The 17,722-nt window shown below is 42.2% G+C and overlaps 1 protein-coding gene across 10 annotated transcripts in view; it reads left to right on the top strand.

Annotated features, from left to right (window-relative positions):
- The window catches only part of lyst (lysosomal trafficking regulator), a 76,130-nt gene that overhangs the window by 42,050 nt on the left and 16,358 nt on the right, over window positions 1-17,722 (top strand). For 9 of the 10 annotated variants that reach the window (XM_078160893.1, XM_078160899.1, XM_078160898.1 and 6 more), the window contains 19 exons: window positions 91-460; window positions 555-711; window positions 825-998; window positions 2,011-2,171; window positions 2,915-3,105; window positions 3,790-4,035; window positions 5,460-5,633; window positions 6,396-6,545; window positions 7,356-7,493; window positions 7,576-7,774; window positions 7,866-7,994; window positions 9,385-10,009; window positions 10,656-10,836; window positions 13,238-13,407; window positions 13,552-13,782; window positions 13,950-14,116; window positions 15,871-16,023; window positions 16,720-16,911; window positions 17,032-17,243. In XM_078160893.1, coding sequence (XP_078017019.1) covers window positions 91-460; window positions 555-711; window positions 825-998; window positions 2,011-2,171; window positions 2,915-3,105; window positions 3,790-4,035; window positions 5,460-5,633; window positions 6,396-6,545; window positions 7,356-7,493; window positions 7,576-7,774; window positions 7,866-7,994; window positions 9,385-10,009; window positions 10,656-10,836; window positions 13,238-13,407; window positions 13,552-13,782; window positions 13,950-14,116; window positions 15,871-16,023; window positions 16,720-16,911; window positions 17,032-17,243 — 4,020 coding nt within the window. The remainder of the gene's footprint in view (window positions 1-90; window positions 461-554; window positions 712-824; window positions 999-2,010; window positions 2,172-2,914; window positions 3,106-3,789; window positions 4,036-5,459; window positions 5,634-6,395; window positions 6,546-7,355; window positions 7,494-7,575; window positions 7,775-7,865; window positions 7,995-9,384; window positions 10,010-10,655; window positions 10,837-13,237; window positions 13,408-13,551; window positions 13,783-13,949; window positions 14,117-15,870; window positions 16,024-16,719; window positions 16,912-17,031; window positions 17,244-17,722) is intronic. The other variant, XM_078160897.1, reaches the window with a different exon arrangement.

Below are 17,722 nucleotides of genomic sequence, written 5' to 3'. Positions count from 1 at the left end.
ACTCATTAATAATTGTATCAAGTGTTTTCTTTATCAGATCTTAAATGACAGACTGTCCATCTCACTCCATATTTACTTTGTTACCTGCAGGAGATTTTACTGAAAGGCATCCTACAAATCGTCGAAGCCAACGTGAATATAGAACCTCTTCACTTCCTGACCTTTCCAATAATCCTCGGGGCTTTGACTCCAGGAGGGGTTTCTACTGGCTCCAGACAGAACGGTGCTGCCGGAGGGAAAAGTGTCAGTTTGCTCTGGAAAGGCAAACTATCTCCTGGGCGCAGGGAGGGGGACACTGAGTACCGACCAAGCCACCTCCGTTCCTCGCCCTGGCACATTGCTCCTCTCCACTTGCCCCTGGTAGGGCAGAACTGCTGGCCCCACATGGCTAGCGGCTTCAGCGCCTCTATGTGGCTGAGGGTGGCAGAGCAGGAGGAGAAGGATGGGGGCAAAGACAATGGTGAGACACACATTGTTCACCAAGACCCTTTAATGCTTGAAGTGCATAAATATGAACTGATTTTTTTTGACATTCTTTTGTAATTATTTTCCAGAGGTGAGTAACGCTCCTGGAGCTGAGTCCCACCATGGCTCCTCTCAGGCTGGGATGAGATTAATAGAGGAAGGCCTCATTCATATTCTGTCCATGGGCTCCAAGGCACTGATGCTTCAAGTGTGGGCAGACTTCTCTACAGGCTCTCTCACATTCAGGTGAGCTACAGTGTAGTGTACAGTCTCAAAGATGTGTGTAGAGAATGAGTTACTATTTCTTAAGTATTTGTAGTTTATGAACTGTGAACTATTGTAATGTGCTTTTCCTTCAGGATTTGTATAGACCCAAATGATGAGATAAAAGCAGGGCTGCTGGCCCAGGCAGATTCTGGTGAGGACCTACTCCAAGCGGGCCAATGGCAGCATCTTGGCCTCACTTACACCCAGCAGCCAGAGGGCAAGAAGAACATCCATGGCCGTGTGATTGTCTGGGTGTGTGGTATCAGGTGAGGAACGTGTAACAGCAAGTGTAAGGCCCAATCCCATGTCTTATATTTACCTCCATCCCTCCATTTTCGAGTGCCCCTTTGCCCCGTAGAGCAGAGTTACTAGGAGTAAGGGTGAAAATCTTCCATAGCGACAACCCTTTTAAGACCCTGAAACATCATTGGTAAGGTCATCATCATCAGTGGTGTTTAAGTAAACAGATTCAACTATGGCAATAATGGTATTATCACAATGACATTTATTATCTGATGGAGATATAAAAGCATGGACGCCGCTGTTCATTTACAACAACGTTTTACGCTATCAATTGATCAATCAAGTCATCAAATAGAATAGAACACTGCTTCATTACCAGGCCACATTAACATTAGCAACTCATGCTCATTCCGTGCCAGTCTGTACTGATATTAAAGGAGGGCAGCAACTTCACTGCTGGACATTAAATTTTGGGCATCATATGCCAACGAAGGGGGGATGATGCAACATGGAAATGTATCAAAATGCTGGACTGTCATGCACAAATCAGCAATATCAGTGTAATGTTAGCTCACTTGCTAGTTGGCCACAGAGACATCAGCATACCACTAGTGTTTTGTTACAAAGAAAACAACTGTAACACATTGAAAAGACATTAAACTAAGATAATACGATCATTACGCAATTTTTGAAATCTTTATAAGCATAGGAAATACAATGTGGGTTTATTTTGTTGCTTGTGCAGCCATCTTGCCAGCAATTTGTCAAAACACTTGGTTTGGAGTGTGCCTCTGAAAAAACTCAGTTTGGAGGGCCATGTAGACACCATGTGGGCACCCCTGTACTATGCCCTACCCCTCTGGTCCAACAAGAGCTGTTAAACCTACCCCTAGACATAAGACAAAACAGAGCAGTAAGGGCTAAGTGGTGGGGGCGAGGGGTGTATTGGGTTTGAGCCTGAGACTGTGGCAGCTTAGTTTTAAATCTGATAAAAAAGCGAACACTAACCTTCACTTAACCTGCTCTCTGTTTCAGGAAATGTGAGGTTTCTTTGGACTACACCCTACCCAGAAAGTCCAGTTTATCATCCGACAGCAACAAAACCTTCTGCATGTTGGGCCACAGCATGCTGTCCTCTGAGGAGCTGTTGAAGCAGGGCGGACGCTGGAGCATGGGCACCGTGCTTCTCTTTAATGGTAGGACCTCCTGTCTTCTTTATCTAACTGGAATCATGTGTCCATAAGCTGTTAGACGCTTAATCCCAGTCAGTCGCTCATCATCTTACTCTACATGCATACGTGCAATCTGTTATAATCCTTTACATAATTTCATCTGTTACACCTCAGTGCTGCTCTCTGCTGGTACACTGATTATTACCAACTTCTCTTTTATAAGCAGTAAATACTTTACATAAATGTACAGTAATGGTTTGTGGTGCAGTAATATATTTAAAGCGTAAACAGTCTAGGGGCTGTAAAATGCTGTTGCTGGTGTGTGTTGCATGCTGTAGATTCTCAGCATTCTCTCCAGAGGCTAACTGAATACTACTCTTGTTGCCTCTAATTGGCTGTGAATGGCTGGCCTCAAGGCGATCTCAACCTGTGAACCCAACTGATGTCTTTAGACAAGCTTTAGCCTCTCTGCTGTCGTAGGTAGCAGTTTCGTCTTGGAGATGACGGATGGTGAGAAACACCAAGGTTTCAACAACAGGAAAACAGGAAATAAAACATCAAGGTGCACTGTGGCTCCTGAAGGGTCTTGCTTTGTGTCACATCATATGTCTCTACTTCATGGGTTATTGACGGAATGACATAAATCATTTACCCTTGATTTTGGGTCAGTGTTGGGTTTCTTACAGTTCTGTTCTGTAGTAAGTTAAATCTACAGTGTTTGCCTCTTTGGGAGAGTAATTGTAACATTGTTTGCCTCCATATTTCAGGGTCTAGAATAGGATCTGAGGAGGCCCTCTACCTGTACACCAGCGGCCCTGACCTCACCTCAATCATGCCCTGCAAATACGGCAAGCCCAGTGGGACAGTGTCCAAGTTTGTCACTCTGGAGGGCCTGAAGTGTGAGCATGTACGGGAGTTTCTGATGAAGAATAAGGACATAGACACAACTGCTTTGGTCGTAAGTCTTTGTTGACATGGAACATTAACTTAACAATCAATTCACAACACAGAAACATGCACTTCTAAAACAGAACAGATGATGAAGCAGTGTTTTATTGTCACTGTTGTTTCCACCAGCGTCTGCAAGTTAAAATGCAGAGTGACACTGCTGTTAAACCCTGTACTTATATGTTGTGATTCAAGTGCTCTGTAAGCATAGCAAATCCCCCCTATGTCTCATTTATTGTTTCATTTCATGGTATATGAGTAATGTGCTGTTCCAATTAGCTGTCATTAATGATACTGCACGGTAGGAAGTAATTTTTCCCCAATGGAAAAAGCTATTACAGTTAAGCTGCCGCTATTTCAGTGAGACTGAAAATAGTTTTTCTCCCATTAAATGCTAATGGCTTTGTTGATAATAACTCTGCTGATTAACAAAAAAAAGGGAGTAAGACAAGAAGAATGAACGATTTCCTCTTCACATCTTTATAATTTCTGGTATGCTCTAAACAAGTCTAAAACAGGTCTTAATCCATGCTAGAAATTGTAGCCTCAGGCTAGCTGGCCTTCTTGCTGGGGTCTAATTGAATTTCAACAAAGAGATTTGCTGTAGTAAATACCTAAAACTGTAAATAACCAATGTTACTGGGTGATAGTTTTGCCTGTGAATTAAAATTGTGTGGATTGTGTTTCTGTATAGGAGAGCTTGGCAGTCGTGTATGCTCCCAGCAGTCCAAGAGTCTACACTATCTATGAGCCTGTAATCAGGATGAAGGGTCAGGCCAAGACGGTGGTAACCCAGCGGCCGTTCAGCTCCAAGGAAGTGCAGAGTGTTTCCCTGGAGCCAAACTCTCTCCGAGCTCTGCTCCCCACCGAGACCCATGGCCTGCAGAGCGTTCTGCACAAGATCGGAGGAACAGGAAATTTTGTTTTCCTCTTCGCACAGGTACGATGGTCCATATTTTCAATGGAGCTTTAGTTCTAGCTGAGTCCAAGTGATTCCCCGTCGTTGTGATATATCTGAATATTGTAGGTTTAGATGGATATATACCAGTGAGGGAAAAGTGACAGTTTTAAGAAACCAGGACATTTCTGTAAATTTTACAAATGAGACACCTCACAGCAGTGTAGAGAAATGTGTATCACTGTCGCATATGGATCACAGTAGGGGTGTCACTGACTAAGAATTTACATGGCTGAATCTGATTCGTCAAGTGTTGCCTGTCTACTGATTATTGATGAGTTATTTTTTTGTTTGTTTGTTTTTAGCTCAGTGATCCATATCCATAACTGAACACTTTGTCTTCTTGACTTGGCATAAGAACTTATTTTACAATTGGAACATGTTCCATCCAGTGCTGTTTGTTGTGTGTCGAAGGTGCATGTGTAGGTGTTTGGGGGGGGGGGGGGGGGTTGCAGCAGCAGCACTGTCCACAGTCCACTCAAGTGATTGCTTACATTAATATTTTATACCAAAATAGGCTTTGATTCATTGGGAGAAACAAAGCAGTTCTATGTAATATCGGACATTCAGCACCCTCATACAGCCCAAATGGAAAGATCCTTGTTTCATCACCATATTTTCCCACAACTGCAACGACTTAGCGGTTAGATTAGCAGTTGAATCGTGCTCCTTAGATCAAATTGTTGAATAGTCAACTATTCAGGGTCAACCCTAGATCGCACTTCTGCTTACTAAGTGTTCATCTATTTCCTCCTCCTCAAGGAAGGCATTCAATTCAAGTCATAAATACTAATAGACTGGATGTCATACAACATTAAAGATTCCAGAACCTCAGATCTGAGAATTTGCTGCTTTTCCTGTCTTAGTGTTATAATAAATTTGATATCTTTTTTTTTGGAATGTTGGTTAGAAAAACCAAGACATTTGATAACATCACCTTGGCTCTAGGAAATTGCATTTCTCACTGATTACTAATGATTTATGCATGTTGTATGCTGCTTCTTGCTAATATTCATGAAGGTGGCCCATATGACCAGCAACGCAAGGAATTTGTTTCTAGGCCCCAAAAATAAATGACAAAGCTGTATTATTTGTGTGAATATGGCAATGAATTACCTCATGTTTGAACCCTGTAATTAGGTTACTCATCTCTGTTGGATGTGGAAGTCTTATGGTTTTGTTGCACTTGTTTCTACCCTTCAATAGGAATTGTAGTTAAATGTCACTTCTACAGACAAAGTTTGATGTTAGGCTTGTGTGTGCTTTTGTGAGAATACAGTAACTGTAGCAGGAACAGTGTGAAATAACGTTTTGGAACTCCAATTTCAGGCCTGCATTGTTCACATTCATACTTTTTTTTTTTTTTTTGTTCCTCTGTCCCTCGTCTCTCGGTCTGCGGCGTCCAGACGGTGGAGCTGAGTGACTGTGAGAAGACCCAGGCTCTGGCCCTGCGGGTGCTGCTGTCTTTGTCCAAGTTTAACCAACACCGCATCCATGAAATGGACTGTTACCATGGTTACTCTATGATCCACCAGGTCCTCATCAAGTCAAAATGCATCGTGGGATATCATATGCTGAAAGTGAGTCACACCGTGAACTCTTTGCTGTCTCATGTACCCACAACCTCTGCTGATCTGTGCAGTAAAACATATTAACTTTACCATGAATCCGATCCAGCCCGACTCACCGGAGCCTCTTTGAGCCGGTGTTGGTGACCCTGCTGTTACTTGACCCTCTGGCTGTGTCTGTAATTGAGCTGTGTGATGGCTGTGTGCTGAAATGGATTCTGTCTGACTTGATGAAACACTGAGCTCCTGCAGAGTCACACAGCACCTCTGATTGCCTTTGTCACTTCAGGCTTCCACATACTGTATTGTATAGCGCAGAACTGCACTGATTAGTGACATTAAACCCTCATAATCAGTCTTATATATTAAAAGGAACACGCTGTGTTACAGTTGTTGGATTTGTGTCTCACTTGTACATGTGTATTTACGTTGCAAAAAGACGGCCAACTTCTATCTTACATCAGCCTACCAGAGACCCAGAGGACTGTTAGATTTATAACCACTGCAGTGAAGCTGGTCACAAATGATAGACTCTGATCAATACAGACACGGCTGCTCAGAGGGTAAATGGCAGTGGTTTTGACCAAGTGATAAGCACTCCAAAAAATTTCATGGAGAATTTATTGACTCTCCTGTCTGGGATTCTGCACTGTTGTTTCTGCAGAGATAGTGATTATCAATATGTTGAGGTGTGTGTCTAATGAGAGTGACCAGCGCACTATCATAGAAACATTTTAAAGGAACTGATGTGGTGACCATATTCTGTCTATCTAGACTTTATTGGATGGATGTTGCAGCGCACCCATCCTCATCCTGGGGGAGGATGGGCAGTTCCGTTTGGATGCTGAGTCCATCGCTGTGGTTCAGGATATCAGGCTTCTCTCAGACATCCTGCTGGACTGGAAAATATGGGCCAAGGCTGAGGTAAACACACACATCACAGGATCTGTCAAACAGTTTGACACAGTATAACAAAAGCAAGAAAACATGACAGAATAAACATACATTAAGCACACACAAAGATGAGCAGTCATATTTCCAGCTAGGTGGTTATCATCAATTCAGATTGAGACAACAAAGACGTTCAAAGATAATTTGTTGTCCTTTTGTATTAGTCAAATATGAAGTAAAACTGCTGTCAGGATAAAGAGTACATGTGTAGCTCTAGATGAGTTAAATATTCAATATGATATTTAGTTGTTTTTATATCAGATTTGAAAAAAACAGCAATACAGAGAAGTAAGAAAAGAGAAAGTCATTAATGCTGAATAGCTTTTCTGTATCTGCATGCTTCTAGTTTCCCAAGGTCTTTTAATTTATTAACATCCTTTCCTGATGAGAGGAAGAAAACTCAGAGCATCATCATCTAATGATGAGCTGGTTAATAAATTCATACATCTCAGGAGCAACTCTCAGCAGTCACGATTTCAGTCTTTACTATGTTTCCAAATAATACTCAGGGTTTAAAAGGAATAAATTGGTTTAAACTATTTTTTGCCTTCATTTTATTTCCTGACAAACCTAGAGGTTTGGGGAGGAAACACTAATGGCTGCTAATCTTGCGGTAATAAACACAGATAAATCAAAGAAGTGAATATAATAAGTCCTGTATGTTTTGCATTCTGTGCAGCTCTACTTAACTTTGCTAGTGGTACCCCTCACCATTAGATGATGAAGAGCCAGGTAATATGTCTGCCTCTTCATTGTCATTCACTCTTGTGTTGTTCCTGTCAGTGTGGAGTGTGGGAAACACTGCTCGCTGCCTTAGAGATCCTCATCAGAGTGCACCACCCTCATCAGGTCTTCAATATCCGTCAGTTCCTCAAGGCTCAGGTTGTGCACCGTTTCCTGCTCACCTGCCAGGTGTTACAGGTAGGTCACAGTCATGAAGCCGCTGTAAAAATACCCTTTACCTCTTCAGAGACTGTCACTGACACAATATGTTTGTCTTAAGGAGCATCGGGACGAGCATCTGACTGCCATCCCGCAGGACGTCTGTCTGTCGTTCGTCAAAATCATCCAGGAGGTACTCGGGTCTCCTCCGGACATGGACCTGCTCAAACTGATCTACAACTTCCTGCTGGCTGTTCACCCACCTACCAACACCTACGTCTGCCACACTCCATCCAGCTTCTACTTCTCACTACACATAGGTGAGGAAGAAGTACAGTTGATAGCAGCACCTCGTATCAAAGTGCCATTAATTTAATGCACTGGGTTCTTTTCATGTTTCTGATTTGTCAGACGGGAAGCTGTACCACGAGAAGGTACAGTCCATCATGTACCTGAGACACTCAAACAGTGGAGGAAAGTCTGCTAGCAGCTCTGTGCTGTCACTCTCCCCCACTGTCTTCACTGATGCTCCCCATGAAGGTAAAGCTGTTTCAACTATATTAAACTTTAAAGGGCTTGTTCACCCTAAAATGAAAAAACATATTATTCCTCTTACCTGTAGTGCTGTTTATCAATCTGGATTGTTTTGGTGTGGGTTGCAGAGTGTTGGCAATATCTGGCATAGAGATGTCTGTCATCTTCTCAGTATAACTAGATGGCACTCGGCTTGTGATGTTCAAAGCGCCAAAAGCATTAGCTAGCTCAGTGGTGCTAGGGGAGCTGGCAGTATCAAGCTATTAGTTAGAAAATAGTAGATGCGCGCTTCCTCCTCCGTGGTGATACAGTTGCCGGTTATAGATTGGTTTACAGAAAATAGTTCCTACATGAAACTTCTCACAAAGAGTTCTGTGGATTATCTTGAATAACCGGGTCGTGATTTTTGGAAGGAGATATTGGCGTTGAGTTTGTCAAATGTATTTTTTAGGCGCTTTGAGCACCACAAGCTGAGTGCCATCTAGTTCCATTATATTAAAGAGCAGGAAGACATCTCTACAGCCAATATCTCCAACACTCTGCAACTTATACCAAAACAGTCTCGATTGATAAACAGCACTACACGTAAGAGTAAAAATATATGTTTTTGATTTTGGGGTGAACTGTCCCTTTAAAACACTCCAAGGCATCCAGCACAGTGAAGATGATTAAAGACAAACCCTCAGTTATAAATAGGAAGATCAGCAGTGCTTTTACGAGTTTACTGTGTCAGCCCTGTTTACTCATTGTGATTAATAACAGTCACCAGAGTTTTATTTTAAGTGCCTAATGTAAACACCATTACTTCTTGGAAAAGCTGATGCATGAGCATTCATTCATTAGGTCATTATGTGTTTGTGAAACTCTCTCTAATCTTCCTGTTCTTTGCTTTAAGAAAGATTTAATCCAACTGCTGCACTTAATAGTATTTCTCACACAGCTCTTCTTTATTACATGTCTTGTATATCTTTCTAACTACGCCATTTTATCTTTTTTATCAGAGCTATTATTGTTCTACTCAGCTTTACAATTATGAGTCTCTTTTGTCATCGTAGCCTGGGTTTTTGAGTTTTATTCTTTTTATTTACGTGAAAGCGCTTCACAGTGTAACTTAAGGACAGGGTTGTATGAATGAAATAAATTTGACTCTACACTCAGCGACTGACATTTCCAGTATTGACCTGCATTTACTGACCGCAATTAAATGTTCAGTTTTGTCAATGAACAGCCGTGACATCATGTTATTCATCACAGCCATAAATCTATCAGGATTGCTATTTGCACTGCAAGTGTCACACAGCGCCTGTGTCTGCATACAAATAAGGCCATTTGCAGCCTTCAGTTATCAAGTCTAATAATTTATAAATGCTGAATCATTTTTGTCCTGTTTTTCCAGGCCATCTCCACGCTCCTTCCCCTGAACATGGAGGTGATGATCATTCGTTACGCCCGCCTAGTCTGGCACCGTCTCCCTACTCCTCCCCTCTGCTGACACCTCGACTCGGACACGGTGGCTCAAACGAGGCAGGTGAAGGTGACGGGGTCTCCCTCGCCACTCAGCAGACTCTTGGCAGCACAGAGACACTCAAGAAGGGTGGAGGGGATGAGCAGCTCCTGAGTAGCTGTGAATCAGCCAAGACAATCTGTGAGTCTAAGGACATAGGTGAGGAAGGAGCCCTGCGCACTCCTTCCATCAGCGTGGAGGAGGAGCGGGACGAGGCAGCAGAGGTGGACAGCCTTGCAGAGGGCAGCGTCGGGGTGGCAGAGTCTGAGGACAGGTTTGACTGGGCCAGTGATGAGGCACCCCGCCGCCCTGACAGCCTGAAAGGCATCCAGTCCTTCCAGAGGAGTCACAGCAATCTGGCCAGTCTGGGCCTGGCCTTCCCAGCGCCAAATGGCTCGTTGGCTATTGGCCGATGGCCTAGTACGGCTGACCGAGGCTCCGTGCCTGAGGACTGGGAGAGCTATACCTACTCCCCTGGCTATGAGAGGGCGCAGAGTAAGACTGAGTCCAATGACAGGTATGCTTGTTTGAACGTCACACACAGTATTACTGTATCTCAAGAAAATATTCTAAGGATATTCTAACTGAATGCTCAATATCATTGCTTATTTTAATTAAGTCAGCCCATACCAAATGTTTCCCAGTCTATAAATGACTCACACTGACAGTCTCTTTCAACGTTTTATCTTACTGCATGTCCATGTAGGTTTTGTTCTACTACATAACTCAAAAAAAGATAAATACCTTGTCCACTCTGCTTGATATAGGAGAGCTGTATAGGGATTTGCATAATCTAAATAAAGCATTTGGTTATGGTAATAATCCTTAGCCAACTTTGAAAGCGATTTGTACTGCGGTGACAGTTTCAGTTTATTTCTACCTGCCAGCCAGCTGCTGACTTTAGATGATAGGAAATTAAAAAACAATTTATTCCACGTAATCCTGTTTTCTCACCAAAGTCACCTCTGTCTTTTTATGAAATACTGTGTGGTCTGTGGCTGTCATTTAGACATCTGATTTGTTGATGAAATTCAAGCTGTGTAGAAACTTTCAAGGGAAAAATAATGGCTTTTTTACTTGTCATTGTAAGCCCTGATAGAGGATATTCATCAACCTGTTCCTGCACAGTGATTCAGCACTAAAGTTTAAGCTGTGTTTCTAAGGTCCAGCACTGAGGACTGCCTGGTTCTGATCTGCTGTGGACTCTATGATCTTCTGAGGGGCATCTTGCTGTTGTTGCCTGACCTCATGCTTGAGGAGGTTATGGATAAACTCATCCAACCAGAGGCCCTCATTGTCCTGGTCAACCACTCATCACCTCTCATCCAGCAAGGAGTCATGAAGGTTAGTTCAGTGTCCTCTCTGATTAGTCGTAAATACTGTGGAGCATCTTGATCTTATTAATATGGAAGCAATGAGAGGCAAGTGAGAAAAAAAATGATGGTGATCCATTTACCAAGTCTCATCTTGATTATTTTCTCTCCTGACTCAAGAACAGAATGAAAAAGTGGTTTGTCAGGATAATATTTCTAAGTTCCTTTATTTATTTATTTATTTGTGTTTTAATAGGATCATTTTTCATCTGTTTTCACAGTTAAAAAAAAAAGCTTTGGCAGGTGACTTTTTTTTGTTAGAATCATTTCAAGTCTGTAATACTCATTTCGCTCACAATAGGCTGAAGAGCACCACCACCCCATGCTCTAAATAAGATTACTAATTATTACAGAATTACTGTAACATCATTCTTTTGACTAAAAATGTATTTCAAATGACTATAATCTGCCGTCAGCATTAGCATTAGCAAACTGACGTTACAGTCATACTGCATAAATTGCCAACACACAATATATGTACTTTGTGTTTATAGTGCATGCAGAAATTAAAACTCACCTGAAATTAAACATGAATGCTTTTAGTCCTATTTATAACACAGTGTCATGGTGCACTTCAACCTCTTGTGGCCCATATTAGTATCACAACAACAAACGCTTGAAAAAAAAAAGAAAAAAAGATCCTGACAAACAACCAAAAAAATCTCTTAAAAGAAAAAGAAACTTTTTCTTCACTTGTTTTCACACAAAGCAAAAAATTAACCTACGTAGAAGAATAATCCAGGCAAAAGTCATGTTCTTTCACTCGCAACCCAACTTTTTCCACAGTTGAAAAACAAAGTTAAGAAACAACAAGAAATATTATCCAGGCAAAACTTTTTTGTACACCTGATCTTAAGTCGTAAACACAGGAGAGAAAATAATATAGATAAGACTTAAGCACTATTCGGACGGGATTAGTTTTACATGGGCACGTGGGGTAATGTCACTTTACCACAGGACGTCAGTAATATTAACAACCGATTCGCACGGGATAAGAAATATAAGTAAAACTACCACAAGTGGGAGGGGTAAATCCATTCACGCACCGCCGTCCCCTCCTGCCGTCATGTGCGTTTGATAGGACTGTCAAAAGCACCATGAAATTGAGTTAGCATATTTTCGAATTAATTTAGTAGAGTTCGAATAATATTAGAATTTATTATTAGTAGTAGTAGTATTAGTAGGCTATTAGTATTAGTATTATTTTATTTTATTTTTTTTACAAAACCCCCCCACAAAAAATAAGATGCTTATTGCTGACGCAATATGAACATGACACTCGGATGAAAACACCCGTTCTGACCTCACTGAAGTGCCAGGTATGATCAAATTCTGCCTCTATCTGAGCAATATTTGGATACTTCAGTGCGTAGTTTTCCACCACAAGAGTGGATCCTGGTCGGCTCATAGTGGTGTCTCATTCTGGTAACGTTTCATCTCTTTTTCAAAAAGTGTAGGCATGGAGGCAGCAGGTGCAACACTCTCCCCGTATGTCTCCCCGAACAGGTCACGCATCGCGGACAGTGCAGTGGGTGGTGTTGGCACAGCGGGCTCCTCCGTTGGCGCCTCTCCCTCCCGCTGCGTCCCGAACGGGATTCGCCGTGATATACAACATTATTGATAGTATTAATTAATTATTAATGATATTCAAATTATCAAATTTAGGTTCGAACTTATAAAAATATATATATTCGAATATATTTCTAACTTAGATTTTTTTTTTTGACAGCCCTAACACACATATTTACAGCTGGTCTATTCACACGGGATTAGTATTACCTGAGGTAATTGTCCGGGACCCTTTTACAGAAGGTAAAAGTTGCGGTAATCTTTACTGACATCGTGCGGTAATGATTACTGACATGGCACATTCGGACGGGACTAAAATCTCTGGTAATTATTACTTTACCCCACGTCCCTATATAAAACTGATATTACAGATCAGATATTACTGGGCTTATACAGATGGGAGATAACATAGTACTGTATCCCTCAGTGGCAAATGACATGTTTTTGCTCATTATCATTCTCAAAAGTCACATTCACACATTTGTTTTACATCTTAGAAGAGCTGTAGAGATCCTGGTAAACAGATTTAAGCAATCAGGTTTCCTCCTGTTTTCAGTCTCAATGCTAAGCTATGCTAATAGGTTGCTGGCAGTAGCTTCATATTTATCATACAGACATAAGAATCATATCAGTTTTCTCTAACTCTGAAAATGAAAGCAAATAAGTGCCCAAGTGCCTCAAGATCTTCAGAAAAAAAATTTGTACTCTGACTTCGTTGCCAGTGTGTTAGCAAAGTATCCTAATAAACTGCCAGTGTTAGGACTAACCTTTCTGAAGTTAACTCATATTATTCTCTCTCCTAGCTGCTGGATGCATATTTCAGCAGAGCCCTCAAGGAGCAGAAGGAGAAATTTCTGAAGAACCATGGCTTCTCACTGCTGGCCAACCAGCTGTACATCCACCAGGGCAGCCAGGGGCTCCTTGAATGCTTCCTGGAGATGCTGTTTGGACGGCCGGTGGGCCTGGAGGAAGAGTGAGTCCAGGGACAGTATGCACCATAGGCTGAGTGTTTTATCTTATTATAGTATGCATAGGATTGTCTACTGTATGAATACATTTGTTTGATGCACACATTTGTGCACATTGTAACATTTTTCTTCTCTGTATTGCTTCACAGTCTGGACCTGGAGGAAATGGAAAATATCTCACCCTTTAGAAAGCGCTGTATCATCCCAGTGTTGGGTCTTATTGAGAACTCACTGTATGAGAACTCCTTGGTACACAACATGCTGTGTATGCTGCTGCAGCTTCTCAACGCCTGCCCCAAGCTGGCAGACATTCTGCTAGACCACGGACTGCTCTACGTGCTCTTTAACACCCTCTCCACCCTCAATGGCATGGAGAATGGGTACGGCTGCCAGAGCAGAGAACGATTCATTCAAACACCTCCACGGGTTTTATCTTGAACCTTTGAGCCATGAATTGAATCATTAATCCTCTCTCACTGCTCATTGATCTATACCAGACTCACTTCCTGTGCTTCATATTTTCTGCTTTTCTTGTCCTCCCCTGCAGTATTCCCCTGAATGACTACAAGCTTCTGGTGTGTGACATCCAGCAGCTGTTGGTGGCTGTGACTATCCACTCCTGCAGCTCTTCAGGGTCCCAGTACTTTCGCATCATTGAAGACCTCATTACATTGCTGGGTTTCATGCAGACCAGCAAGATGCGTCGTACACAGGGTGAGGGCTAAAATTCAATGCACATGCAAAATACATCAGTGTTGTCATCTGCTATACTCTGCAGCTCTGAATGATGTGAAGCTGCCAGGCTCTGCTGCAGAAAGAGAGTGGGCTGTCACTTAATTATCTACAACTGCAGAGTGGAAACTCATTTGAGAAAAAATGTAATTTGAGAAATATCTCACATCTCCATCTTCCTGCTAAATAGTTTCCTCTCATTCTTCCTTTAAATTTGCACTCTACAACGTATCTCTACCATCTCTTCCTCATTAGTGCTGATGTCTTTGCTGTTTTGTGATGTGATAAAATCATTCTGTAATCACAGAAACATTACAGAGGCATTACGGCCCTGTACATGGCTCTCTTTATTTTTGGTTGTTTGTCATTTTAGTACTCGACTGTATCACTTCCCTCATTGGGCCAACAGTTCGTGAGGCGCTGTGTGTTTGTAAGGCTTGATCATTGGCATAATCAACTACCCCAAACTGCTATGTAAGGATACCTCTGCTCTGTTTGTGGGCAGGATTCATTGATAAAAATGTCGCCCAAGAGTAAAAAAAAATTGAAAGTGAGCAGATTGAAACACAACATATGTGGCAGTGTAGTCATATTAGGGGAACTTAAATCATTACCACACTGTCATTGCAAAGCCCTACAGAGATATGAATAAAGACAAATGGTTTGATATGAAGTTAGAAGCCAAAAATAAATCAATAAAATCTAAAACAAAAATTGTTGAAACTCTCACATGAATGCACATCACGCTGATATTAATGGAATATTAAAGGCATACTATGCTGATTTTCAACCAGCTTTGTATCATAACAACGTGGTTAGTATGTATAATTGAACTGTGGTAAAGTTTCCTCCATCTAACCAGTGGCCAGATCTTCCTGCACATTTGCCAGCAAAAATCATCCAGTGGATTTTTGCTGGCTCTCACGCTGTTGTTCGAACCACAGATACTTCCTCATTTTTGTATGCCTGCCGACGCCGCTATCACAGATACAAACAGTATAGAAGCAGATCAAGGGAGAGAGCTGCCCCTTTCTCTCTGTTAGACAAATATAAACCAAGATTCTTTTACTGTGTTTCCTCTTCTCGCCTAAGATATTTTCAGAAACAGATTTTAGCTTAGTGATTTACTGCAATACATGAACTTTAGTTACCAGCCTTTTCGCCATATTGTTTTAAGGCAAGCCGGCCAAAACCATCTTGCATTACGCCACCCATAAGCAGGGGCGTTTATCGGTCCGGTGCAGCGCAGTGCATTCTGTTAGTTGAAAATTTTCTACCTCTTGAGTAAAAGCTCTGGTTATGTAGCACCAATTTCAAAGTATTTGTGTGTTTCTACTACATAGACAGCCCGGTTTTATGAAAGGACCATCTCTCCAGCAGTGAAATTATTCTTTAACTTCACTTAACTTTTTTTGTGGATTCTGGTAACATGTAATTTCAAAAGTCACTCAGATTAAAGCATGATTATTTAGTTAAATAGGTGTTGATTTTTTTCCTCTGTGGAGAAAGGCAGTCTTTCTGCACATGACTTTATATATAACAGAGAGAAAAGTGAGACGTGAGAGAAATTTCTAAATACAATAAAACTGATGAATGCCACAAGTTCTCTTAGATAACTTGTACGTGCCACAAATCAGTTTGTACTTGTGATTATTGCATGAAGTTCATTGTCGGTCACTTGTTGAGAGCGTCAATTTCTAACATGACAATTTGACTGTCTTATTGTCTTTTCGCAGAGATGGCTGTAGCTTTGCAGTTCCGTGTCCTTCAGTCAGCGATTGAGTTCATAAAGACGACAGCCAATCAGGAACCTCAGAAGCTGAGCAGCTCTGTGAATGCACCGAGCTCCCCACATCATGCCATCTATCAGAAGCGCAAGAGTATCGCAGGTAAGTGTTTCACACCGAGTAGAAATCTGGGGTGTTGTTTGTCTGATCCTGAGTGTCGAAGTAGAATTGACCACCATGTGATTTCAGGCATTTCACTTCACCACCCTCACCTGTCTGTTTATTCATCCTCTCCTCGCCCTGATCCCAAGGTTCCATTGCCATGAAAGACTCCATTATTCCCCGCATCCCCAGACAGCACTACTGCTCCTATGGCCAGATCCCCCTCTCCCCTCCCTTCAGCTTCCTGTCCCAGGACTCCCCCCTCCCCTCCCCTTCTGGAGCTCCATCCTACATGCTCCACTGTGACGCAGGTAGCTCGGACTGCGGTCCACAGCGGAGAACATCCTTCCTGTCATGGAGCATGTCTCCCATATTTGCAGTGAACTCACCTCCTCCCCTGAACTCACCTCAGGGGTTAATTTGCCCAGTATCTCCGTGCACTACTGGTGCTTCTGTGTGTGCATGTTTGAATGCTTAACTAAATCAATGTTAAGCATTTAAGCACAGATGGCTTTTTGATTAGTGAATCTCTATAATCTTCTCTGTGTTCAATGATTTAAGAGATTCGATTTGCATAACCTTACCCTGAACTTGAAAGGAAAAATGAAAGTGTGCATATACTTACAAATGGCTTGTCGTCATGTGCGCCCAATTTGTGTTTTCACAACTGAGCACATACCAATATTGTGCTTGTAGGCCGGCGTCGGTTCTCTCTGGCCCAGACTGACTCTCTCCTCATGCGGATGCGGTCGGTAGCCAGCGATGAGCTCAATCAGATGATGCAGAGGAGGATGAGCCAGGAGAACCCCATTCGTGCCAGTGAGACTGAGTTCGTCCAACGGCTGCAGAGGCTTGTGGTTCTTGCTGTCAACAGACTCATTTACCATGGTAAAAATCTTCTCCTGCTTATCTATTCCAGTCGTCTCTGTTTTCTCCTTCACCTCACTTGAGCATAAACTGAACTTGCTGTCTAATCCTGGTTCTCCTTGAATGTGTCCCTCATTTCAGATGTGAGTCAGGACCTATTTGACCTGCTAAATATACCCGACTCTCCAGAGCAACAGCTTTTCACACCAGAGCCAGGTGATCAACCACAGGACGAGAGTGGCTGCGCCTCTGTCCCACACTCTCCCACTCCCTTCACCCTGCCGCCTGCCAGCAAGAAGAGCTTTCAGAAGGATATCCTCAAACTCATGATGGACGGGATCAAAATCAGCCTGGTATGATGACACAGTTCTGTTCAGGATTGTTGGAACCTTGGTGCTATCTAGCATACCATCATATGTATTTACCAGTTTTGAGAGAAACAAGTGTAATAAAGGATGCGTAATTAATGGAGGGCATTGCTCAATGCACGACGGAAGTCTTAGCAAGATGGCGGATTGCATTTATTACCTGCAAGCTTTTGTTATGTTTTTGCATTGTGTTTTTAATCCAAAAAACAACCGTGGTCCAGCTACTAATGACAAGATGACATGGCAAATTATAATGTGCAAGACTACATTCTCTCTGTCCAATCTGGAGCATATGACGCATCCACTGATGTCATCATGGTTCACACTTCAGGTTAAGGAATGCCGACTTTTGAGGTTCCAAACCAATTTAATTTTGATTGAAATTCTCCAAGGGGTTCAAAATTGGGTGTGGGTTCTGGGACAGAAAGGGAGGGAATAAGAACCCTTTTTTGCTTATTGCTATT

Source organism: Epinephelus lanceolatus, chromosome 17, assembly GCF_041903045.1.
Source record: "Epinephelus lanceolatus isolate andai-2023 chromosome 17, ASM4190304v1, whole genome shotgun sequence".
Classification (NCBI taxonomy): domain Eukaryota; kingdom Metazoa; phylum Chordata; class Actinopteri; order Perciformes; family Serranidae; genus Epinephelus; species Epinephelus lanceolatus.
This window is presented reverse-complemented; position numbering and strand designations above follow the sequence as displayed.